Raw genomic sequence first — 25,288 nt, forward strand, 5'->3', positions numbered from 1 at the left:
AGCAGGGAAGGGAGGGGGAGGAGGGGAGCAGGGCTGGATGTGGGATGGAGGGGCAGGGAAGGGAGGGGGAGGAGGGGAGCAGGGCTGGATGTGGGATGGGGAGGGAAGCAGGGCCAGATGTGGGATGAGGGGGCAGGGCTGGATATGGACAGGGCAGGGAGCAGGGATGTGGTTGGACAAGGGCTGGATGTGGACAGGGCAGGAAGCAGGGATGCGGGTAGAGCAGGGCCGGATGGGGGCCGGGGGGGATGGGAAGCAGGGCCAGATGTGGACCGGGGGAAGCAGAGCTGAAAAATCTCTCCCCACAAGAACAGTTTGAGTTGGTGTCACTGCCCCAGGGCTGCCCTGCCAGGGGTGAGCCCGGCATGGAAAGGTTTGGGAGCCCCCGATCCCACACACCTCTCTGGGCCAGGGCCAGCGCAACCCATTAGGCCACCTAGGCGGTTGCCTAGGGCACTAACATTTCGGGGGCAGCGACTGCAGCGGTGAGATCTTTGGCCACCCCGGTCATCGGTGGCATTTTGGGGGCGGGACCTTCTGCCACCTAGGGCGGCCAAAAAGCTGGCAGCACTCCTGCTCTGGGCCCCTGTTACTGTAATGTCGGAGCCTCGCCCCCCACCGAGGGGCAGGGCAGAGCGGTTCCCCCCATCGGGCAGAGGGGAGCTGAGAGCAGACTAGGATGAACAGACTGGAATCAACCTCGTGGAGCTGGACCAAGGGACTTGCTTGAGGCCCCATGGGGAGGCCGGCAGAGCAGAAAGCTGAGCCCGGGTCTCAGGCCAGGCTATCTCAGCTCCCCCACTGCCCTGTGGTCTCTGCTGTGTGCCCGGCATTGGCAGCCAAGAGGCCATGAGCACGTGGACATTCAGCCCTGGGGGTGGCCGCGCTGGCACAGGGGGATGCGCTGATGGGGATGGCTGGGCCTGTCCTGTAGCCATGGCCCCAAGGCTCAGTCCAGCACCTTTCCCTGCCTGTGGAGGGCCATGATGCAGGGCTGCGGGCTGCCTGACTGGCAGGCGCTGTCTCTGACGCTCTTCCCCTCTGTTCCTGGCGCAGGACCTGGGGTGCGGGGCCAGCCTGGGGGTGATCTCTGATAACCTGCTGGTGACGGGAGGCCAGGGCTGCGTCTCCTTCTGGGACATAGGCTACGGTGACCTGCTGCAGACCGTCTACTTGGGGAAGAGCAATGAGTCGCAGCCGGCCCGGCAGATCCTGGTGCTGGAGAACGCGGCCATCGTCTGCAACTTCGGCAGCGAGCTCAGCCTGGTCTACGTGCCCTCGGTGCTGGAAAAACTGGACTGAGGGGGCGGAGCTGGGCCCTGGGGCCACCATATCTGAGTTCTGATTGGACAGTGCCTGGGATAGGAGGACAGGGCAGGAGCTCCACAGGGGTTCCCAGGAGAGCCCCTGATTCTCCCTCCCTTCCTCCTCCTCCTCCTCCTCCCCAGCTCCTTGGATCTCAGGTGCTCCCCCTGCAGCTGCCTGGGTTGGGCTGAGCCCTGCTCTGCCTCTGCCCCCCTCCCAGGCACCCCCCCACCCTGCTCTTGCTCCACAGGTCAGTTCCTCCCTTGGGGCTGCGGCTGAGCTCAGTGGGGACGGGACCCAGGTCATGGATCTGCAGTCCGGGAATGCGTCTGCTCCAGCTGAGTGCCAGCGGCCCTGGCACATCCCGGGTTGGGCTGCACAGCAGGTGGCCAGAAAATTGAGGAGCAGTCAGTGGGATGGGGCTTAACAGAGCCTGGTCGGTGCCATGCTGTGGGCTTGGGGAGCAGGGGGGCCCAGTGCCCATGGGGCAGGGACCGATAGAGGGGGAAGAAAAAAAACACCCTGCTAGAAGCTGGGGGAGGAGGCTTGGGGTTGGGGCGGGGCGGTGGTGGGCCTAGTGGGTCTGTTTGCAGGCATGGGGAGCCTGGCCCTTGCTGTGTCGCAATGCCAAGGCTTGGCTGGCTGGCTCCAGCATCATGTCCCAGGGAGAGCTCCAGGCCCGTTTCTGCAGCTGTGAAGCAGGCAAACCCGGCCCTGCCTCTTGGAGACTGGATCGCCTGGAGAATGTGGCCCAGTGCTTCGGAGGGCACTGCCCAGGGTAGCCATGGGGCCCTTCAGTGCGGGGAGAGGGAGCCCGTGCCGGCATTGCTAGGTGTGCAAGGTACGGTACAGACATGGGTGCCAGGCCTGGGTCCCACAGGGCAGGGGCCGGGTACCTTACAGTGTCTCCCCCTGAGGCGGGCCCTGGTTCAAATGAAATCCTGCCCGTGGCCAGGGGGCCTTTCCTGCAGTGAATAAGGGCAGCTTAGACCCTAGAGGGGATGGGGCCTCAGCCCCCTCTTGTGTCCTAGATGGCATTCAATGCCCACCACCCCTGTGCTCCCCAGCGCTGCCTGCAGGTGCGGGCCCTGCCCAGGGAGGGGGGCTGGGGCCAGAGCCCCCAGCTGTGGTCAGGGGCTCCCTGGCCCAGGGGGATCCCCTGTTCACCTGGCTTGGGCTGTGACAGCGTGGAGGGCTGGGGGGGGGGATGTTAATTCACTGGCTGGTGTAGCTCAAGCAGGCACCATTAACCACCTCTTCCACATACCCGGTCACAGAAAGGGGGTGGGGGCGGGGAAGCGCTGGCGGCTGCTTGGTGAGGGGAGATGAGCAGCGGGCGAAAGCGGAAGCTGACCGACCCCCCCGCCATGACCCCTGGGCTCAGTCTCCCTGCCTCGGAACGAGAAGGGCGTGCTGGGCTCTGTCCTGGAGAGCCCTGTACACCCACATCACCTGCCCTATTTATTGCTATGCTGTATATATTTATTTATTACGGTGGGTGAGCCAGGGGGCAACCTGCAGCCCATGGTCAGCACTGTCCCAACTGCAGCAAATGCTGACAGCTCCGTGCTGCTCTGGGGCACCAGGAACCTGACTCCAGGACAGCCCAGAGCAGATCCAGGGGGCAGCTGAACTCTGGCTGCTGCACAATAAAGGAGCGTGCATAGGGCCAGGACATGTATGCAGAGGCTGGGAACTGGAGCGGCTTTCCTGAGCTCTTGGACACCCCCCTTGCCCCAGTAAGTGGTTGACTTTGTTGGTCTCTGGAGGAGGGTGGCTGTACCATCGCCCCCCTCCTTGGGGGCCAGCCATTGAGCGTTCCTGACCCCCATGGGCAGGGCCCCTCCGTCCAGACACCAGATGGGCTGTGAAGCCCTCTCCGGGGTGATGTCACCGCAAGCATGGCTGCAGGCCCAGCAGCCAGCACGTGCCATGGGACCAAGCAGGGCTTTTCCGTTACTGCTGTCCGGGCAGTCTCCTGACCCAAAGAGCCATGGGACCCGGGGTTCTGGGAGCCCAGCTCTGGCCTGATCATGTCATTGACTAAATGAGCCTATGGCATAAGCTGGAGGGGTCTCCTCCCCACAGCAGATACAGTCACCACCTCTGCTCAGCACAAACCCCAGCCCCAGGGAGCCTGAGCCTGCTTTGGGCATGTATCCAGGCGCCTCCAGCACCCGAGGTGGTTTCCCTGGGAATGGGAGAAGGCACCTTCCCAAGCCACAGAGCTGCATGCAGGGGGCCAGGCCGCATGTCTGTCCTCACTACCAGCACTGGGAGGTGTGACAGGGGTTCCCCAGGGCCGCCTCCTGGCTTGCTCGCCAGTTTAGTGTCTGCTCTGGAGAAGGCCTGGCCTGTGGTGACCACAGCACATGACCACTTTGCGAAGGGAACAGGAGGCGGAGGAGCCTGGCTTGGCTAGCCATGCGGCCGGGCCTTTGAGGCCATTGGTCAGTAGCTGGGGGGAGCCCTACAGGCGAGGAGCCCAAAGGGTTTATTTCGCTCTACATGTTTGACAGCAGGGTGTGTTGCTCAAACACCTGTTTGTGTGTGATGTAATGCTGTGCCTGTAGAGACCTACTGTATGGCCCAGCCCTTATGAGCCCAGAGGCCGAGTGCAGCTGAGCCCTAACCTCCCCCTCGACTCAGCAGTGGGGCAGGTGAGCTGAGGGCCCACACAAAGCCGTGGCTCTGGTGGGACCTGCCGTATAGGAGCAGGCTGGCCCCTGAAAGTTCAGCCACTGCTGCAAGCAGCTTGGGGTGGGGTGTGGGGTGTGTGTGTGTGTAGGGGTTTCCTGCTCCTGAGCCCGTGGGCCGTGTGCTCGCTTGCTGATGTCCTGGCTGTGTCTGTCCTGCCTTGGGTGGCCTTAGCCCTGCTGTACTCTTTGTACTGTACAGTGGAAGCTTTTTTTGTACCAGATTGTGTTTTATAACCTGTACAAACACACATTAAACCAAACTAACTGAAACCCAGCAGCTCCACCTGCTCGGGACAGCTGGCTGACAGCACCAGCTTCTGCAACGTGTCAACGGGAAACACAGTGCAGCACTTCCTGCTGTCCCATGGGTGAAATGCAAAGCTGCAGCCCTGCCAGCATGCACAGGGGCTGGCTGACCTTTACCCCCACCCCCAAAGATTGGCTCTGAGTGCTGAGGCGCCAGCCCACACCAGAGGCAGCCCAACATGCAGGGAATCTTCAGTGCAGTGGGCCCATGAGTTACTGCGCTTGCACAGGCTGTGTCACACCCCGCCAGCACTGCTGAGGGCCTGGGATGCTGGCTGAGCACCTTGTCTTGTGCTGCTCCTGGCCCCATGCTGTGAAGGCATCTCCCAGCTGACTAGTCCCAGGCCCCTCACCCCACACATCAGCTCGTTTGGTTAGCAAAACCCATGGGCTGCCTTTTGATGCAGGCTTTTACTCATGAGAACAGCCATCCCGGGGCAGCCTAATGGACCAGCTACTTCTGGCAGGCAGAACCTTAGGATACCCAGCATATGGGGTTGGATCCCCGACCCTTGTTGACAGCGGTCACTAGACCTAGCCTCCATGGCCAGCTCATTCTTTCTTAAACATTAGCATCATTTTGGCCTATGCACTGTCCCCTGGCAAGGAGTTCTACAGGTTGCCTGCCTGTTGCATGATGCGCTTCTGTTTAAACCTGCTGCCTGTGAATGTCATTGGGGGACCCTCCTCCCCATTCTTGAGCTATGTGAAGGAATAGAAAACACTTTCTCCACCCCAGTCATTGTACAGCTCTCTGTCCTGTTGGCGTGTCTAGAAGCTACCCAAACCCAGTTTCTCTAATCTCACCCTCTGCAGAAGCTAGTCCAGGCACCTAGTTAGTTTTCTTGCCCTGCATTGAATTCTAGTGTAGATTTCTGAGCTGTGACCAGCTCTGCACCCAGGATTCAGTGTGGGCAAAACCAGAGGGTCATATTAGGGTAGTACATTGTCTGGCCTTAGTCACTCATTCCCCATTGCCAGCTGTTTGCCTCCCACTGGCTCCTAAACAGCTGCTTTCCACCACCAGCCTTTTCTTGAGTAGTAACAGCTTCTTAGAAGCCCTCTGTTACAACTGTCATGGGGATTACAGGTGCCCATCTGCAGTACTTTGCATAGAGACGCATTGACTTTCAGCTGCCATTTTTGTCACCCAGACACATCCCAGTTCTTTGTAATACTGGCAACAGCTTTTGACTTTAGCTTGAATAATTTTATATCTGTTGCAAGTTTTGCCACCTCACTGGCCCCTTTCCAGCTCTTGCTGAATGCAGGGCCCCAGACCTGGTCCCCAGACACAGCTCCTTGGGCAACCCTGCTCTTTAGCCACACCCTGAAGGCCCTGCAGAGTGTGAACTGGATGGTTCTGGTGCACCTCAACCACATGCCTTACCTACTTACCTCACATTCGGGCAACTGGGGATCTAAGTATCTGCCCTGAGGCACAAGCTGGAAAAAGGCCCTGTGATTCCAGTCCCCTAAGCCCTGCAGCTCTGGGAGACCCATGACAGCCAGCGCTGCACACATTCCTCCAGCCATACCACCTTGCACATCACCACCCTCTGTCTGCAACTGGGCTCTGGTGAGTTGGTACTTATGAAAGCCACCAGCTCCCTGCCACGTCCCTGGAGGAAGCAGTTGGAGGTGAGCTGAGGCTCCAGGCCTACCTGACTTAGAAAATCCCTGGCAGGTAGGCCTGCAGGAAAGGGGGAGGATGGGTTCTGTTCCACAGCCAGGCCATTTAATTCAGGTCCACAAGTCCCACTGCAGCTCCAGAGCAAATTGTCCATTTATTGAAGTAGCAAAGAGCTGGAAAAGTCAGTTCTAATTACAGATTCAGATCAGAACCTGGGGACAGACAACGTTACATTTGTACAAATGCAGAGGGACCGAGAGCTCCAAGGGGCACCGGCAGTCATGTTCCAGGGCTGTGCACCATGGCCATTTCTGCCCAGCGCCGCTTGGTTCTGAGGTCAACCTGCACTGCCCAGCTCAGGCTGCCGGAGGCACGAGCAGCAGGACCCAGCACGGAAGCTGGGCGTGGGGGGGCCTGTGGACGCTACGGAAGGCGTTAGGGGGCCTGTGGGGGGGGGGCACTGTACAGTATGAGATGCACCCAAGAGCCCCAGCAGGTGGGAACTAATGACCTAAGCACTTGAGGTCCCATCCCCCTGCTGTAATGGGCACCATTCCCAGGTCTCCTGCTTCTGCCAGTTCCAGCCAGCCCATAGCTTAACACAGAACAAGCCCAGCTCCCTGGGCACCTCCTGCCGCCTGGCTGTCCCCCTGGGGTCCTTCCCAGGAGCATCCATCTTCTAGCACCTTCCTATAAGATATGCACAGGAGAACCCAACCTAGCAGCACCAGGATTTACCGCCCCCCCAGCTGAGATCCCAGCAGCTGGATGGTGCCTGCCCCCGGAGACAGCAGCAGGTGCTGTAAGACAGCCCCAGGGGGTGGACACTGAGCCCACTTCCATGCAGGCTCTGTGCCCCTACTCAGCTCAGGGGCTTCCAGCCTGAGCTGGTTAGCAAGCACCTCGGCAAGAAAACCTCGCGCCCAGTGGCAGAGCTTGGGGCAAGATGCAGAGAATCAAAGCTATTTCAGACACCAGGAATGACCCATCACTGATTTACTGCCACATGCGCCGACACCCCACCACCGCACATAGCAGTTCCCCACATACCCACAGCTCCGATTTTCACCCTCCCCAGCCCTGCTGTCAGCAAACCGAGCTGCATGGAACATGGGGCCCTGCTGAGCAGGGTTTGGGCCATGCAAGGTGCAGGCCCTGGCTGGGGCTACACTGGGACAGCCTGCGGCATTAAACCTGCAGGTTACCTGGGCTGAGCGCACCAGGCCCAAACCCCTGCCCACAGCAGGAGACAGCCCTCCAGGGTGGAACCCAGTCCCAGCAGCAGGGTGGGGGAACCTGCAGTACACGCTGCGCAGCCCAGGGGGCACCACAGAGGCAGAAGGTAGGAGACAGAGGCGCCCCCACAGCCCAGCTCCTGCCCAGCGCCAGAGCAAGCGGGAAGGGCAGTTGGACACCAGGAGGGGCAGGGAGCTGGACATCCCTCGCCTGGCTGGGACACCCCCTATCACTCGCCCTCCCTGCCAGGGCTGGGCCAGGACCCTTGGGTCCCAGCGGGGGGTTCTCGACCAGTGTCCCTCAGCGATGTGTCCGAGCCCAGGGGTCCTGCCTGGAGAGCAGCCAGGGCGCAGCGTGGATCAGTGCTCCAGCCCCTGGGGGTCTGTGAATGGGAGAGCAGGGGGCACTGCAGGGCTGGCTCCTGGCCCCAGGCAGGAGCTGCAGTCGGGCCAGCTACGCCAGAAGGGACAGGAGCCTCCTCTGCTGCACCAAGGCCAGGCCTCCCACAGGAGGTGCTCTGGGACACGCAGTGGCCCTGGCAGCAAGGGAACGGTGGCTCTCCATGCCTTGGGGGGCACCCCGGGCTAGCTGCCAGGGGGCCCAGGCGCCAAGTGGGGTGCCGGCCTGTAGTGCTGTGTGTGCATTTCTCACCTCTCCCTGCAGCCCAGGGCTGAGCAGGGACAGAGGCTGTGGTCCAACACCCCAGGGGCCGTGGGGGCAGCAGAAGGGGTGTTCTGGCATGGCCAGGGAGGGGCTGTGCGTGCCCATGTCCCCAGAGCTGAGCTGGGCCAGGCCCCCAGGCTCAGGTTTTATTGAGTGTCCACAGCGGGTCCAGCATGCTGAGGGGGTCGTCGCTGGGCCTTGGCCCCCGCAGCCCCTCCCCATTCTGGGGCTGCAGGAAGCTCTGCTTGTTCATCCGCGGCTTGCCCCTCAGGGAGCTGTCCAAGGAGAAGGCCTCAGGGGTCAGTGATGCCAGGAGCTCCAGCGAGGAAGAGGAGGGAGCCAGGCTTGTGGCTGAAGGCTCCCTGCTGGGTCTCTCCTCCACACAGTTGCTGCTCTCGGCTTCGGGAGGCGGCACAGGCATGCTGGAGGCGGGGGGCAGCTCGGCACTGGTGGGGGGCACTTGCTCTGTCAGGCTGGGCTGGGCAACGCTGGCAGGTGCTGCAGGAACTGCCCCTGGGCTTGCGGCTTCGGGCACTGCTGCTGGCTCGGGCAGCTGCCAGTTTGGGGGAGGCTCTGGGCTGCCCCCAGGGGGCTTGATGCTCAGCTTGGCAATGGTGGCCTGGATGGAGCTGATGGGTATGTCCCCACCCAGCACTAGGTCCTGCGGGTCCTGATGCAAGTACAGCTGAAAGAGAAGCCAGAGGTCAGCCCAGGCCCCCTCCCTCAGACAGGCCCAGCCCACCCCCCACCTGGACACTAGACTCCCCTGCTCCAGTCAGCATGGATCAGCCACAAGGCCTGGAGCTGCCAGGTTCTGGCCAAAGGGGCCTGGGAGCCAAGCAGAACACGTCTCCAGAGCCCCACCCTACCCAAGGCCGGGACCCACCTTCTGGGCAGCATTGCTGGGGGGCTTGCTGGAAGCCTGCGTGGTGACCCCGTGTCTCTGCAGCACCTGCTCGGCGTGCTTGAGGACAGCTTCATAGCAGAACTTGAGGTGCAGCTGGAAGAGAAGCAGCCAGCGAGATCCCTTGAGCCCAAAGCTCACGAAGGACACGCCCAGGTGCCAGGAGCGGCCAGAGCCAAACAAACACTGTGCCACTCACAGGGCATCACGGCACTGCTGAGCCAGGTGCCTGGGCCCCCACCTCCACCCCCAGCGCATTACCTTCTCCTGCAGCATCTGCTTCCTCTGCTGCCGCATCCTCTTCACCAGCTGGGCCAGGTCAGGGATGCTGTTCCCGGCCTCCACCTCCTGCATTGCTGCGTACATCAGGCAGAAGGCACCGGTGCGCCCCACCCCAGAGCTGGTGGGAAGAGACAGCGCCCAGGGGGCATCACTGAGGAACCCTGCCAAAGCTGGGTGAGCGGGAGCAGGAAGCCCGCAGCCCCCTTCCACAGCACTGCATTGTGGGTAGAGTGCCCCTTCTCCCCAAGGGCCAGAGAATCCTCTGCCACGCAGCGCAGGGCTGCAGTCTGGCTTGGGAACTCCTGGGGAAAGAGCCAGCCTGCAGCGTCCCAGCAACACGCTGGCTTTCGGCCCTGGGCTCCTGCTGGCCTCGAGGGAGGTCTGCTCCAAACGGGCAGAATGCCCGCCCTGCCCACATGCCACGGCAGAGCTGGGGCCCAGACGGCTGTGGCGCCACGCTCCCTGGCTGGGGCCGAGCAGCGAACCCGGCCATGGGAGGGCCAGGGCCCGGGCCCAAGCGGCTGGGGCGCCGCCGCTCTCTAGCTGAGGCCGGGCAGCGAACCCAGCCATGGGAGGGCCGGGGCCCAAGCGGCTGCGGCGCCGCGCTCCCTAGCTGAGGCCGAGCAGCGAGCCTGGCCCCGGCAGCGCTGCCTTACCTGCAGTGCACCACGATGGGGGTATGCAGGGGGCGCTGGTGCAGGTAGTGCCCGTGTACTTCCTGGATGAACCGCAGCAGGTTCCCCTTGCTGTCGGGCAGGCCCCTGCGGGAGGAATGGAGGAGCTGCTGGCGAATGGGCAAGGACCTGCCATGCCCAGAGCCAGAACCTGGCCTGCCAAGCCTTGCGGGGGAGGGTTTCTACCCCCATCCCATGAGCTGGGTGCTTGAGGGAGGTGCCACGCTCCTCCAGTGGGACAGGGTCTGATTCCCCCCTCCCCTGCCCCCAGGGGCCTGGTAGGGTCTACAGTGCCACTAGTGAGATCTCTCTCCATGCCACCCCACAGGGCCCTGGGGGGGGCACCAGCTGGGAGGGAACAGAAGCTCTGCCCCAGAGCAGCGCCTGCAGCCCAGCCCCCAGGAGTGGGAAGTCCTGATCTAATTGACACAAGTGTACCAGGAGCCCCCAGGGCCTCGCCCCCCGCCCCGCAGCACGTACAGCTCAGGCCAGGCTGTGAATTGCAGGTGGATGACGGTGCGCTTCAGGCTCTGGTCGCGGAACTGGAGGGTGATCATCCTCTCCACGTGCGTCGGGGCCACCTTCAGGCTGGTGAGGAGCAAGGTGATGGGGCCCTGCACCATGGGCTGGCCCCGCTCCTGCGGGAAGTACCGCACCACCTTCTGCTGTGGGGCGAGAGACCGGGCTCAGCGCAAGGAGTGGAGCCCTGGCCCCCAGCCCAGCCCACCACTGCCGCCCACCCCCCCAGCCCCAGAACATAACACCAGGGCCCCCCTTGCCTGCAGCCCAATCCCCACCACCGCCCCCCTCCCCAGCACAGCCCCCTCCAAGCCCAGAATGTACGCCATGGCCAGAGCCACTGGGGGCCCCCACAGCCCAAGACCACCAACCGCCCCGCCAGGCCAGCACAGTGCCCGCCAGCCCAGAACATAAAAACAGGCCCTCCCAGCCTGCAGCCCAACCCACCACTGCCCCTCTCCCAGCACAGGCCGCCCCCCAGACCACGCACTGGCCCCCGCCCAGTCCAGAACATAACGCCAGGGCCAGGCGGCCAGGGCCCCCAAGCTGCAGCCCAACCGACCACTGCCTCTTCCCCACACTCCCCCCCCTCCCAGACCAACCAATGCCCCCAGTACCAGAACAATAACGTCGGGCCAGAGCCACCAGGGCTCCCCCCCAGTCTGCAGTCCAGACCACCATTGCCCCCCCTCAGCCCAGAGCCACCAGGACCCCCCTACCCCAGCCCAGAACACAGTGCCAGGGCCATCCTGCTGCAGGCTCAGGGGGATAAACCAACAAATTGCACAGAAGACCTGGCAGCCTGGGGGCCTTGGCCAAGTTCCCCTCTCAGTTGTCACCAGCTGCCGTCCCAAACTCCCCTGCCACGCAGTCACAGACAGACAGTATCCTTCACCTCCTGGCCTAAGGCTAGTGTAATGATGCTGTGGGTTGTTCCACCCAGAGTTGGCTGCATTTCAGGGCCAGGTGCCATTATCCCGACACACACTATCCTGGATGGAAGATGCCAGGTGTATGTTACCACCCCCCATAGCTGGATGGTACAGCCCTGTGAGGGCTCAGCAACCCAGCCCTGTCTCCTAAACACTGACACACAGGCAACATCTGCCACCCCTCAACCTGGGGGGTTCTCCACAGCCTCAAATCTCCCTTCCTGGGACCAGTCAAGCCCCTGCTGGCATTGTCGTCGTTACCTTCAAGACAACACAGAGGGCCCACCAGCAGGCTTCCTGCCAACACCCAGCCAGAACTGGCCAGGAGCTCAGCTTTCGAGTGAGACCATCCCCATCTCGCTTGGCTTTGCTGGCCAGAAGGACCTCGAGAAGCCCACAACACCATGCTGAGGCAGGGCTAGGTACATCTGGACCATCCCTGACAGGGGTTTGTTCAACCTGGTCAATGCTGGGGACCCACCACCTCCCTGGGAAGCCTGATCCAGAGCTTAACGACCCTTTCCCTCAGACCCAGCCTACAGCTCCCTTTCCACGAGCCGGCTCCTTCTTGCCCCACCCTCGGTAGGCATGGAGAACTCCTGATCACCGTCCACTTTACCACCTCCCTCATGGAAGCTGCCGGGTGAGGAAGTCCTGCCCTGAGGAGCTCCTGGAGATCCTACCTTCTCTATTTCCTGCTCCGAGACCAGCATGACTATGAGGGAGACTTTCTGCTCGTAGATCATCAGCCAGAAGTCGGAGGCTGTCCCCACCAGCGGGGCCTGGGTGGCGATGATGGTGGGGCAGTAGGAGGACAGGTCCTCTATCTTGCTGGCATTGATGTAGTCGTCCTTGCCCGACTGCAGAATGATGCGGTTCTTGTCGTAGGGCATGATGTCCTGGTGACGGTTTTTCATGGAGTAGCAGCGGGCGATGGCGATGGACAGCTGCCGGGCATCCCTCTCCTGGGCATCCTGGAGCTCCTTCCAGATTCCGTCCAGCTCGGGGACGCTCCTGGGGACGGGCCTCTCCAGATTGGCCACCACACCCCGGAACCGATCCAGTTCGGAGAGCAGCCTCATGATGTGCTCCGGCTTCTCGTATGGGTCGTTCTCGATCAGCTGAACCGCCTTGGGTTTCTGCCCCTCCTTGGCATCTGCCTTGGTGGGCTGCAGCAGCGGCTGGTTCACCGCCGTCTTGGAGCCCCCATGCTGGCTCTCAGGGCTTGAAGAAAGCAGATCATCTGTGGAAGAGCTTTGCCGGTGGCACTGGAGCTCGGCAGGGCCCTGTGCCAGTGGGGCTGTGCCGGGAGTGAGCGATGGGGGAGGTCGCTGTGGCAGGGCAGGGGCGCCGGGCACTGAGGAAGGCAAGATGGCTGGAGGCTGGATAGCCAGGGATGGCTGGGGGGATGGCGCCGGTGAAGGGATGACAGGACCCGGGACGATAACACTGCCTGGCATCTGGCTCAGAGCGGGACTGGGGGAAGGCGGGACATGGTGAGGGCCGGACTGACTCGAAGCGGGGGGCTGGGGACCAGCCAGTGGCACAGCAGAGCCAGGCGGCAGCTGGTTCGTAGGTGGCCCCGGATGGCAGGCAGAAGGGGCAGGACAATAGGGCATCGCAGAGACCACTTGGGCGGAGGAGCCGGCTGGCATGGGCTGCAGGCCAGCAAGCGAGGGGTGAGGGTGGAGCTGCTGAGCCGGGGCCACCATAGGGCCTGGGAGGCTCTGAGCCAGCGGGGGAGGCCCGCGGGGCATAGCTGCAGGGAAGGAGTGAGGGGTACTGTCCTGGGAAGGAAGCGGGTAGAGCTGTGTACTCAGCTGGGCATGGCTAGGAGAAACATGGGCCAGCCCAGAATGCTGGCCAGTGAACTGGGCCTGCGGCTGGTACACGGGCAGCGGCTGGAGCTGGGCCTGAGGTGGGTGCTGCTGGGGGAAGCTCAGAGCGGGCAGTCCCGCTGGGAACGGGGGCTGCTGGCCGAACGGCTGGACGCTGCCTAGGGCATAGGGGAACTGGGCAGGCGGGCCAAGGAAGCCGCCCTGAGGAGGGAGCCCTGACGGCTGGGTGGTGAGCCGCGGGGGCATGTGCCCACCCATGGCCCTGGGGGCGGTGTAGCTGGAAATGGGCGCCTGGATGCTGTCAACGGTTGTGGTGGCCGGGCGGACCCCAAGGGGGTGAGGAGGGTCGTCGCTTCCTCCTGGGGCCTGGCCACTGAACCGGGGAGGCTGGGGCGGGGCCATGGCTGTGGGGAAGCAGCCTGGCAGAGCCCCGCAGGAGGAGACCGGCTGTCCCATCCTGTAGGTGGCATTGGGGGTGATGGGAGCTAGAGCAGAGCCAGGCATGGGCACATGCTGGGGGGAGGATCTCTGGGGAGGCACCTGAGGGCCTGCATAGCCAGGCTGAATGGGGGCAGGGCCAGGGCTGGGATGCCCAGGGCCTCTCTGCAAGGTGCCAGCCGGGTAGAGCTGAGGGCTGGGCGACAGGGCAGAACTTGGAGGCCTGTGGGGCTGCATCACCTGGGATGGCAGCACAGGGGACCCGCTGTAGGTCTGTGGGGGGAAGGGGCCTTGCAGAGGGCTCCCAGGGGCACCCTGCGGGGGGGTCACCAGCCGGGCAGGGAAGTAGTGTCCCGGCAGAGGCGCCGAAGCACTGAACTGAGCAGGGTTAAAGGGAACGCCAGGCTGGGCTGCCAGCTGCGGCTGTATTGGAGCATTGGCTGCCTGGGCGCCAGCTGGGAAAGCCTCCTGGCCTGGGGGCCTCATGCCACCGCTGCTGAAGGCCGGGTTGATGGAGAAGGCAGACAGGGCGTCTGCAGGCAGCCTGGTGAGATGCGCTGCCAGCACGTCAGGGGGCAAGCTCCGGAGCTCTTCCGGCAGGTCAGCCAGAGAGAGGGAGCCCAGCTGCTGCAGGTCTGCTCCATCCAGGCCGGCCGCAAGGTCCAGGTCCCGCTCAGAGGCCTTCTTCTGCAGGGCCGGCTTGGGAGCAGTGGGCCTCGGAGGTGGCTTCTTCTTCATTTCTCTGCCAAAGCAAGAGCAGGCACATGATGCCAACCAGCCCCGCGGTGCCGGTGTTTTGAGCGGAGAGGGTGTGCGCTCCCTCACCCATCCGCCCAGCTGTAAGTGCTGAGTACCAGGGGCTGGCAGAAGGTACTTCCAGCCTCTCCTGCAGGGACTCCCCTCTGGGAGGGGAGAGGGGTTTGGGCTCTAGAGCCAAGACAGCCAGCGGCAGTGGCGGATTCTGTGCCCTTGTCACCCAGCTGCGGCCCTAGGGGATGGGCTGACGCACCTATCCTGCAAGTCCGATTTCATCCCCGGGCCCTGTCGTGGTCACTGTTAAGGGCTCTCTTGTGCCACTCGGTCTCTGCACCGCTCCTAGTCACCCTCCCACACCAGGGGACTTGGGGGAGTGTGAAAAACACCCCAACATTCGGGTTCTCAGCTCCACAGCATGCCCAGCCCCCCGCCAAGAAACGTGAACATGGCGAACAAGCTGACCACTGCAGAAGGCCAACCAGACGCAAGGAGTAGCAGAACCCACCCACCACAGTGGAGTGGATGTGGGGCAGTGACCTACCTTTCCAGGACCTGCTGCCGGCTTGCTTCAGACGCTTGGCAGGCTGCTCGGGCCTTCTCCAGGAGCTTGGCTGCTTTGCTCTCCAGATCCGCGTAGAAATCTTTCCCCTCCTGAGCCTTCTTCATCAGGTCTTCGTAGGCTTCGTAGGAGGCCACCAGTGTCTGCAGCGTGGTGTTCCACCTGGAGAGTCAATGCAGGGTATGCGGGGGGCGGGGGCGGGATATTAACAGAGCAGTCCTGGAAATCTGGGGGATGTTGGGGGTGGGGGGGGTGAGAGCAAGGCTCACCGGCCTCTAGGCGCCCCACCACAGCCACGGATCTAGCACACTCCAATCAGGCACCCAGCCCATGGGGGGCCCAGGATTTCCTCTCCTCCACTGACAGCCTCTGGGGACCACTCCTCTGGTTTACAGCTGAACCAGTCTCAAAGCAGACAAACTCAAACACTAGGGCCTGCTGGGGGGCAGCTTATGGGTGTCCTGGGGTTAGCGCCATGGGGCACGGGAGGCAAAGTCAGCAGCAATCACCACAGGCCCAGCTAGGATGTGGATCTCTGTAAAGGAAGAGTGGAGGGGCTGGCGAGGGCCCGTAGACCCCACCCCGGCCGAGAGGTGCTAGTGTGCACAGAGCGAGCGGCTGGCTTCGGGCTGGCTGGGGGCATTACCCACCGGAGAACGGGGGCTGGGATTATGTTATGCACCACAGGGGTAGCGCTGCATGCTGGGAGCAGACTCTGCCACAGCAGCCACCACTGCCCCCTGCAGGCAACGCCACGCTCCCCGCGCACTTACTTGTGCTCCACCTCAGCCAAGACCTTCCGCACCGCCGCGTACTTGACGTTGGCGTCCGTCAAGGCCTTCAGGACGTTCTCCTGGGCTGCCAGGTTCTGCTCCAGATACACCTTGATCTGGTCGTACTTCTTCAGCTGCTCTTCGAAGAGCTTCTGTCGGGGCAAGAGGAGTGTGCTGGGCTTAGCGGGAGAGCCGGGCTGCAGTGCTAGGCTGGGGGACTCAGCGGGGAACCCCACAAGCTGAGTGCGGGGAGGGCTGGAGCTGGCTGACAGCAAGTTCAAGGGGAAGTTCCCACTGACAGTGGCAGGAAGAGGCCACAATAGAAGCATGATACATGGCAGGGCGGAGCAAGGCCCTCGGTGTGACTTGGGGGGGCACCGCAGATGCCACCATCAGCTCTGACCAGATAGACTAGCGCACTGGAGAGTGCAGAGAGCAGCAGAAATGGCCCAGGAGCTCAATCAGCTCCAAAGGGGACGTGACCATGGCCAGCAGGCAGGGACAGGGAGTAACAGCGAGCTGGTGGCGTGTGACGTCTGTTTGGAACTCAATAGGCTCGGCTCAGTCCCAGACAACGCAGCAGCTCAGCGCTCGGCCCAGGGCCTCACCCTCATCTCGGAGCGGTCGGTCGTCACTAAGGAGGTGGTGATGTCGTCCTTCTGGATCATCTCACGGAGCTGCTGCTCCAAGGACATTCGCTGATCCTTCATCTCCTGCACTTTGGACAGGATCCGCTTCAAGTTCTGCAGCACCTGCTTGTCATCTGCGGGAGGAAGGAGAAAGCCATCACCACCTGGGGGCGCTCCCCAAGCCACAGGCTCCATACTGTGGTCACCCGGCTCACCCCCCAGGGAGAAACGATCCCTAGCATGGGCAGGTACAGCTCCTGTGGGTGCCAATGGAACCTGGCCCCCTGCTCCAGGGCTAAGTATGACCCTTGCTCAAGACATGCTGTGGGGTCTGAGAGCCAAGCGGGGCTCCTGCTTCCTACAGCCCCCCAGGAACAGTCTCCAGCAGAAATTCAGGAAACTGGCAATGCTGAGGCACCACTGAACCCAGCTCACTCACCGAGCCCTGCAGCAAGACAGGACGAGCAAGCGGCTGGCGTCAGATCTGACTCTGTCCCAGAGAGCAGATCCAGGGGGCTCAGCCAGAGTGACGGGGTGACATTAGCTGGAGGCATTCTGCCCTTTATACTCCACACGTCACCCACAGATCCGCGCCTCACGCGCCAGGATCTGCAGCAAAGCTTTGCCGTCACCATTCATCTAAGCCATGTGGCAGGCCGCAGGCTCGGCGGCGCTGACTGCCCAGTTAATACTGTGCCCCTGCAGTCATTTAGCTCTGCCTGAGTTGCAGCGCTGGGAGAACCTCCAGGCAAGTCTCAGTGTCTCTCTGAGCCAGCCGGGGGCTGGAGGGCGGGGCGGTGTCTGTCTGCGTTCCAGAGCTTGGAGTCTGGGTAGGTTGGAAATTTCACCTGGAATCTAGACCCAACCTGCCTTCTGATCGATCCAGCCTCTGTCCCCATCACTAGCTCTTCATCTGACCCCGCAGGCTGGGAACCAGCAGAGCACTGCAGAGGGACCCAGCTGGAGCCCAAAGCATGAGGGGGACAAGGCCCTGGCTTGAGGCCCACGGCAGGAGCAGATTCATTCTTCTGGGGGCAGCGAGAGTCAGGGAAGACCAAGGAAGGAGAATAACTTGGATCTCGGCATTAACGCCCCCTTGGCACAGCGAGGGACTCATACAGCGGCAGGCCAGCAAGCCAGGCGCAGCTCAGACCCAGCCAGAGCTCTCCTAGGGAGGGGAGGGGCGAGGCTCAGTATGCCATGGCCCTGGCGCTCACCTTCCGTCAGGGCCGGTGCGGGCAAGGCAGCCCGCACTTGCTCCAAGGGCCCGCTCAGCAGTCGCAGGTTGCTGATGTGCAGGTTCATGGCTTTGTGCAGCTCCGTGTTGGTGAAGCTGGCCTTCTTGTGCACCTCCATGTATTTGGCCCACTCTTTGCTGACCTCAGCCAGCCCCGGGGAAGGGCTAGGAGGAGAACCCGGCTTGCCAAGCAGCTCCTGCAGCTTCTGGTCCTGCAGCTCGTCCTCATCCAGGAGGTCTCTGATCTCTTTCAAAGAGGCCTCCACGTCTGTGAAGACTCCTGAAAGCACTGGAGGGGCAGAGAACCAGAGGCATTAGGACACTGGCGGTGTTTCCAGTGAGGCTGGGCAAGGCCCCGGAGCGCGACTGGAGACCGAGCCAGCTCTGCCTGGGGGTGCAACGAACAGTCCCATTCCCCCCAGTGAAATGAGCAAACTTCACCAGCATACCAGGGGAGGCAGAGGCAGAGATGGGAAGTGGCATGTCAATCATAGAATCTCAGGGTTGGAAGGAACCTCAGGAGGTATCTAGTCCAAGCCCCTGCTCAAAGCAGGCCCAATCTCCAGACAGATTTTTGCCCCGGATCCCTAAATGGCCCCTTCAAAGATTGAACTCACAACCCTGGGTTTAGCAGGCCCATGCTCAAACCACTGAGCTATCCCTGGGGCACAGAGAATAGAGCCCAGGAGTCAGATCCCCAGCCCCCCTTCTAGCTCCTAGGGAGACCCCCTTGCCATGACTCACTGGCCTTTCCTCCATCGGGGATTCCCCCATACACACGCTATCAGCTCTTACCCTGCATGGACTGAATCAGGTTCTTTACAGTGTCTGGCCGCACGCTGAGCGCAGCGCATTTCTCCATCAGGATGGGGGGGATGTGGTTGTACATGTCCAGGTTATCCACCGTCTCGGGGTCTAGCTGCATGGAGTCCATGAACTGGCTGCAGACAAAAAGCAAAGCCCTCTGAGCAGTGGGAGAACCCTTCCCTGGCACAGCCCCGCCACCCCGGGCCGCAGACATGGGTGCCAGTTTTTTGGAAGCAGGACCATGGTTCTCAGAAGTGAGAAACTGGAAGCATCCCAAAGGGCTTTACAGAACGCACACCCCATGGTCAACTCTGCCTGAACGGAAATGCAGCCACCTCTGGGAAGCAGCATGATAGGAAGGGAAGGTGAGATCCACACAGTCCAACAAAACCGCAGGGTGAACCCAGGGAGGCAAAATGTAATAACCCAGATTGGAACTGGACCTGAATGCAGAGTTAATACCCCAGCTCTTGGGAATGGACCGCGGGGGCAGGGGGGCGGGGGTTCGCCAGTGCCTTGGTTTCCATATCTTCCCAGCAGAGGGCTCCCGCAGCACAGTACCCTCTAGGGCAGTGGCTCAGCACCGAATCACCTGCCCCACTTCCTGCAGTGCCTTGGGTCACCTTGGAGACCTGCTGTTCCACCACATCAGGTCAGGGGGAGGCGAGCTCGCATTGGGCCATGGCTGAAGGGAGCAGAGCTCCCTTCCCGCTAGCTGGCATGGGGAACACAGAACAGCGATCCAATGGGGGATCCCCACACTGTTGGGTGTGCACTGGCCAGGGACCAACTCCGTCCACACCAGTGAGGAAAACCTCACGCACTAGCGCAGTCTCAGTGGACACGTACTCCAGGACTTCGTTCTTGGCCTCGATCTTTGCCATCACTTCTCTCAGCAGCTTGGCCTTCTCCTCACTAGGACAGACAAGAGAAAGCCCTCAGCACCCAGGCCAACCAAGGTACTTACAATCACTGAGCCCTGTGCCGGGTACCCTGCTCAGGATTCGAGCCTTCCTTAACCCCTCTGGAAGCAGGCTGAGCAGCCCTACGGCTAGCCAGATGCCAGCCCTGCCCTGTCCCAGGAGTTCCTGGAGAGCTGGGCTGGGAGGAACGGGCAGGCAAGAGTTGAGGGAGAAACACTCAGGACCGGAGATGCTGGAAGGGCCCTTTCAGGGAAGGCGCAGGCACAGCTGAGCATCCAGTTTCGGTTGCTCCACTAAGAGGTGGTGGGGACCCATCCCCTGGTGAGGAAGCGGGTGGGGGGGTTCTGATTTGCTTGGGGAGGTCTTTCAGCCTCTTGCAGTTCCCATTCACCTGCGGCGTGCTAAGTGCCCGATGTGTCCTCATCACCCAACACACGCCCCAGCTCGAGAGAGATCGCCACATTTCTGGCAGGGAATCACTAGCCCCAGCTTCCTGGCCCCTGAGGCAGGATCCGCACCCTCCCATTACTGAGTGCCAACGCCCGGGGAAGTACTTGCTACGGAGATCCCTTCCACTCACCTGTACAGCGAAGATGCCTCATGGGCGGCCATTGGCACCAGCTTGGCAAAGATATCTGGGCCCGTGACAGCTGGGTCAGTGGGGTTCACGGGAAGGGCCTTCACCAGGGTGGCACCTGGGTACAGAAGAGAACAGCCTGGCACCGATGCCTGAGAATTATTCTAGACAAGGGCATGGCACTTCCCTTCATGCCCGAGGCTGTTTTTTGGGTTGCACCTGCCACCAAAATGCAGATCAAAGCAACCAACAGCTGTTTGCGTCCAGCAGGTGCTATGGAGACCCTAGGAGCAGGAAGTTCCTGGTGTGAGTGGTGTTAAGGGGTTAGAGACTGGTACCTAACCCACCTGTGCTACGGGGGCAGCGTGTTCTCATCGCTGCCCCTTACCAAGATACTTGTGCAAAGCACGCAGTGCTTCCCTTTCAGAACGGCGTCTTCCCCACTCGCTGATCACCACCCCCTCACTCCAGCCTGGATGGATGTGCCCGGCCTGCCTCACCTTTCACTGACTGCAGGGTGTCCAGCGCAGGGACAGCTTCGTGGTAGATGAAGTCATTGTCCTTCTTGGCTGAATTGTACCTACAAACAATTCAAGTGTAAATTCAGGTGGGGGGGAGAGGGAAAGGGGACCCGGCTGGGACCCAAGGAGTGAGCTTGCTGGGTTAGATGGACAGGAGCCTCAAGAGTGGTGTTTTCCTGTCACCCAGAGGACACTATCTGCTATCTTCACCTGCCAGTCACTGGGTACAACTCCACCCAGTTCCTTCTGGGGAGAGGATGAAGCATGTGTGACAGACGTTAGCTATGTCACGTAACATGCTGCTCAAGACACCGAGATACTACAGTGTGGACAGCGTGAGAAGACCCTGTACAGAACACATCTACACTCACTAGCAGCACATGTGAACTTGGCCCTATATACTGAGACCCTACAAAGAGAAGAGCTTCCCAGAGCAAGCGGGGGTGAGGGGGGGAGAGATTCAGCAAAGAGGTTTGACCCCAGAGAGCCTAGAGACAGACTCCAGTCCCATAAGCAATTCCGGCTGCAGACTTACTTTCCCCCAATCACATCCAGGGTGAATCGCAGGGCTTCCTGCACTGTTTCAGGCTGACCCTAGAAGAGGAAAAACATACGAGTTAACACAGCCAGTTCTGCCACATCGCTGCAGACGATGAACACCCTGAGCAGCCCTTTCGAATGCTGCATCCTGCTGCCCTCCACAAACTAAGCCGTGACCTGAAGACAGAAGCAGCCTGGCAACCCTCACTGCTACTCCATTTCCCCCTAACCTATTCCAGAGCGAGCAGCCAGCAGAGATGAACAGAGCAGTGAACAGCTCAGAGCTGCAGGCTGCCTGCAGACTCTGGCAGATGCCAGCCATCGGGTGCATTCTGCAGGCTGACTTGTTATTCACAATGGACCACTGGGATTCGGAGCACCACAAACACAAGGCTGGTCGATTATGTGCCAAACTCCTCAGCCACAAGTGTCAAACTGGGGGCTTGCGTTCTTCTGCCACAGTGGTGAACTGGCTCCTGGCCCAAGCCAGTGGAGCCGCAACACCCCAGGATTCGGGGAGGGGCCCAAGGAGTGCAGCACAAGAGGTAGTGCCATAGTGGCGAAGGCAAGAGGGACACCCAGCTCTTCTGGTAGTTTGCTGGATGGCCCAGCATCCCATGGCCCAAAGGGAGTTTTACTCCTGACTTGGGTGAGGGCAGAGACAGGCCAATGCCAAGAGCTTTTCAACAGCCCACTCAGTCTCTCCAGGCCTCTGTGCAACAGAGATGCCATCTACTTCTTGTCTGCATCACATGCCGTAAATGGGCCAAGTTCACCAGCTGGGCGGTGGGCTCAAGATTATGGGTCCAGTACCATGGACAAGAAAGTCGCTTACCTTTGCCAGTTTGATAGCTTCGTTGAGTTTATCCAGAGCGCTCTGGAAGTAGACAACCTGCAGAGAAAGCAAAGAGAAGTTCTGCCAAACTCCTCTGTGGGCTGGGAAGGAGTCACAAGAGTACGTACACACACAGACGCACACGCACACTTGCTGTGGCACATGCAGACAACAGGCCAGCAAACCGTGTGTAAAGATCTGGGATAATCCAACGACATTAAGTACAGTGGGGCCTTCTGAGAAGGAGCATGATCAAGCAACCCAGATTAAGGTACATTATCCATTAGACAACCATGGGATATTTTCTAGAGAAGGGAGGTACACAAGAAATGCAGTGCCACACGCAACCACTTCAGTAATCCAGATACTGACATCAAACGCTGCAGTTCTTCCAGCCCAGGTTCCAGAGCAGGCATTGCCAGGAGGAGACAAGTGTCACATCCTGCGTTTGGTGCCTGCACTGCACGGCACCCAATAGGAATCACATGGAAAATGGCAATCATGCAAGTGTGGATTCTCTTCTGACAACAGGGTCGGAAAGTCACATCCTCCAGCCTATACAAGCTTTCAGCCTTAACTCTACCCCTGCTGGAGGACAGCTCACTCCACAAGGAGTTTTAGGACCAAAGAACGAACCTAGCTGGAAACGTACACAGTAACAAGAAAGATGGTGCCCAAGTTCTCCTGGAGTAGAGGAGTTCAATCAGCTATTTGCCCCATGGATTGGTGCACACGTGGCAGGGGCTTCCAAGTTACAGTTTAACAGACACCAAAGCTTTCAACGTGTCCTCAGTATCATGGACAGGTGAGTTCCCCCAGTGTAGCCCAACCTCTTCAAAGGGTTAAAGGTCAAGCCCACATGAGATGGAACTTGGTTTACAGCTGGACTGCAGGAGTGTTAACCAACCCGAAGCAGAAATAGTTTTACTTACTCGTTCTCCAAACTTCTGCTGCTCCTCAGCTTGTTTTCCCATATGCAACTGCAAAGAAACAAACGCTGATGGCAGAGGTCCTCATTCAGGGAAGGGCTCAAGAGAAACTGACTGAAGCCATACAAAGCCAGCCAGGGGACTCACTACAGAAGACTGAATTTGACCGGTGTCCATGTACACTCAGGAACTTCACACCCATGGTGACTACCACCTCCCAGCGGGTTTAAGCAGCTGCAGCCACCCACAAGTGGAGGGACGCAAGGCCATTCCTCTTGGGCAGCCAGGGTGAAACTCCCAATGCACAGCCTCATCCTTCCCACTTACATGAGCGACAGCAGCAAAATAGTAGATCTTCATCTGCACCAGCTTCTTCCAGTCTTTCTGAATCTTCCCCAGCAGTGAGGCTGTGTCCGAGTTCTCCAAAGCCCGGCAGGCCTCTTTGTAGTAGTCCACTACCTATGTGGAGAGACGGTCAAGAGGCATTTCAGGGTGGAGTCACAGCATCAGAATCCCAGGAGAAAGCCCTAGTGCAGGGGTAGGCAACCTATGGCAAGCATGCCGAAGGCAGCACGCGAGCTGATTTTCAGGGGCACTCATACTGCCCGGGTCCTGGCCACCGGTCTGGGGGGCTCTGAATTCTAATTTAATTTTAAGTGAAGCTTCTTAAACATTTTAAGAACCTTATTTACTTTAAATACAACAACAGTTTAGTTACATATTATAGACTTACAGAAAGAGACCTTCTAAAAACATTAAAAAGTATGACCAGCATGCAAAACCTTAAATTAGAGTGAATAAATGCAGACTCAGCATAGCACTTCTGAAAGGTTGCCGATCCCTGCCGTAGTGCCAGTTAAGAACATAAGGAAGAGCCATACCGGGTCAGACCAAAGGTCCACCCAGCCCAGTGTCCTGTCTACCGACAGTGGCCAATGCACGGTGCCCCAGAGGGAATGAACAGAACAGGGAATCATCAAGTGATCCATCCCCTGTTGCCCATTCCCAGGTTCTGGCAAACAGGGGCTAGGGACACCATCCCTGCCCAGCCTGGCTAATAGCCATTGATGGACCTTTCTTTTTTGAATCCTGTTATGGTCTTGGCCTTCACAACATCCTCTGGCAAACAGTTCAACAGGTTGACTGTGCGTTGTGTGAAAAAATGCTTCCTTTTGTTTTAAACCTGCTGCTTATTAATTTCATTTGGTGACCCCTAGTTCTTGTGCTATGAGGAGTAAAGAACATTCCTTATTTAGCTTTTTCCACATCAGTCATGATTTTATAGCTCTCTATCATATCCCCCCTTTTTTCCCCCAAGATGACAAGCCCCAGCCTTTTTAATCTTTCCTCATATGGAAGCCGTTCCACATCCCTAATGAGTTTTGATGCAGTTTTCGGAACCTCTTCCAATTTCAATTAATCTTTTTTGAGATGGGGCGACCACATCTGCACACAGTATTCAAGATGTGGGTGTACCATGGATTTATGTAGAGGCAATATGATATTTTCTGTTTTATTATCAATCTCTTTCTTAATGATTCCCCACAGTCTGTTCGCTGTTTTGCCTGCTGCTGTACACTGAGTGGATGTTTTCAGAGAACTACCCACTATGACTCCAAGATCTCGAGTGGTAACAGTTAATTTACACCCCATCATTTTATATGCATAGTTGGGATTATGTTTTCCAATGTGCATTACTTGGCAGGAAATTAAAGGCAGGCTGGAGTTCCGGCTGCCATGCAGTGCCCGGGTATTGCAGCTGACAGGACTATCTCCATCGGTCGCAGGAAGGCCTGAGCCCGTGCCCTCATTCAGACAAGATCATGTCAAATTCAGACACTGATTAACTCAAATGACTTGACTTTTAACGGCTTAGTCTTTAAACCATTACTCACTTGCCCTCAAGCTCTAGCAGAGAGCGAATGTTCCCCACCCAGCCCCCACAGTCAGCACAGCAGTGAAAGTTTACAGGCATTTCCTTCTCTGCTTGCAAACCACCTCAGCTGGTTCTGGGGGTTCAGAGACTCCCGTGGAGTTGTTCTTGTACGTGGCAGGGCAGCAGGACGGGATCCATCTCAGTCGCGGTTAACGTGCCCCCAGAGTGTAGTGCAGCAGAGAAAAAGGCGCTGGAGCAGCAGAGCTCCCTGGGTAACTCACCTGAGCGCTGATCCTGGCCACGAGGAAACTCTTCCTGTTGTCCAGCATCGACTTCTCCAAGAGACACTCCTGAGCTTGGCCCTTCCAGGAAAAGCAATGGAGACGCTCAGCTCTCCCCAGAGACTTCACTGCATTCCTGAGCTCCTCAAAGTCACACCTGCCCAAACTCAGCCAGCCCCAAAGGAGAGTCACTCGGCAGTGGCTCCAGCCTACCCTGCTTGACAGGCCAACGAAGACCAGCTTTCTGGTCTACAAGCCAGAAGAGCTCATGGGACTAGCCATGCACAGAAAGCCTCTCGCCTCCATTGCCACTCAAAGCCAGCCCATCAGTGGGAACCATAAGTCACTACCCCAAGGCACTGGCCTAGATGAAGTGAGCACATGGATTCGATCCAGTCTCTAGTGGACAAAACCCCACCGCCACGCTGGAGGCCTCAGGTGCGAGGCCAAGCACAGACTGAATGGCCTTGGAGACAGATCTCCACTCTAACTTCCCGGGGCGATCCTAGGACTGAGGTACGTTGGTGGGCCCATGTAGGGGACAGGGCTGCACTGGCTCTGGAGACCTGAGCAGAAAAACGCTGTAGATCAGCCCCCGCCAGCACAGGGCTCTGTC

General features: G+C 59.8%; 2 protein-coding genes across 3 annotated transcripts in view; one reads left to right on the forward strand and one right to left on the reverse strand.

The window, feature by feature from the left end:
- Positions 1-4,274, forward strand: part of SCAP (SREBF chaperone) — a 118,966-nt gene extending 114,692 nt beyond the window's left edge. The window contains 1 exon segment of the mRNA XM_075062137.1: positions 1,057-4,274. Within this exon segment, the coding sequence (XP_074918238.1) occupies positions 1,057-1,302 (246 nt within the window). The 3' untranslated portion in view covers positions 1,303-4,274.
- A 1,804-nt stretch (positions 4,275-6,078) lies between these two features.
- Positions 6,079-25,288, reverse strand: part of PTPN23 (protein tyrosine phosphatase non-receptor type 23) — a 38,564-nt gene continuing 19,354 nt past the window's right edge. The window contains exons 7-25 of one of the 2 annotated variants that reach the window (XM_032799596.2): positions 24,673-24,753; positions 22,843-22,974; positions 22,519-22,566; positions 21,587-21,643; positions 20,747-20,805; positions 20,191-20,270; positions 19,694-19,808; positions 19,040-19,105; positions 18,179-18,324; positions 17,364-17,672; positions 16,126-16,280; positions 15,518-15,669; positions 14,727-14,906; positions 11,837-14,171; positions 10,183-10,364; positions 9,685-9,789; positions 9,008-9,146; positions 8,729-8,842; positions 6,079-8,527 (exon numbers count right to left, since the gene is read on the reverse strand). In XM_032799596.2, the coding sequence (XP_032655487.1) occupies positions 7,982-8,527; positions 8,729-8,842; positions 9,008-9,146; positions 9,685-9,789; positions 10,183-10,364; positions 11,837-14,171; positions 14,727-14,906; positions 15,518-15,669; positions 16,126-16,280; positions 17,364-17,672; positions 18,179-18,324; positions 19,040-19,105; positions 19,694-19,808; positions 20,191-20,270; positions 20,747-20,805; positions 21,587-21,643; positions 22,519-22,566; positions 22,843-22,974; positions 24,673-24,753 (5,001 nt within the window). In that variant the 3' untranslated portion in view covers positions 6,079-7,981. Of the gene's footprint in view, positions 8,528-8,728; positions 8,843-9,007; positions 9,147-9,684; positions 9,790-10,182; positions 10,368-11,836; positions 14,172-14,726; positions 14,907-15,517; positions 15,670-16,125; positions 16,281-17,363; positions 17,673-18,178; positions 18,325-19,039; positions 19,106-19,693; positions 19,809-20,190; positions 20,271-20,746; positions 20,806-21,586; positions 21,644-22,518; positions 22,567-22,842; positions 22,975-24,672; positions 24,754-25,288 lie in introns of both variants that reach the window. The other variant, XM_032799595.2, reaches the window with a different exon arrangement.

Source organism: Chelonoidis abingdonii, chromosome 2, assembly GCF_003597395.2.
Source record: "Chelonoidis abingdonii isolate Lonesome George chromosome 2, CheloAbing_2.0, whole genome shotgun sequence".
NCBI classification, from domain to species: domain Eukaryota; kingdom Metazoa; phylum Chordata; order Testudines; family Testudinidae; genus Chelonoidis; species Chelonoidis abingdonii.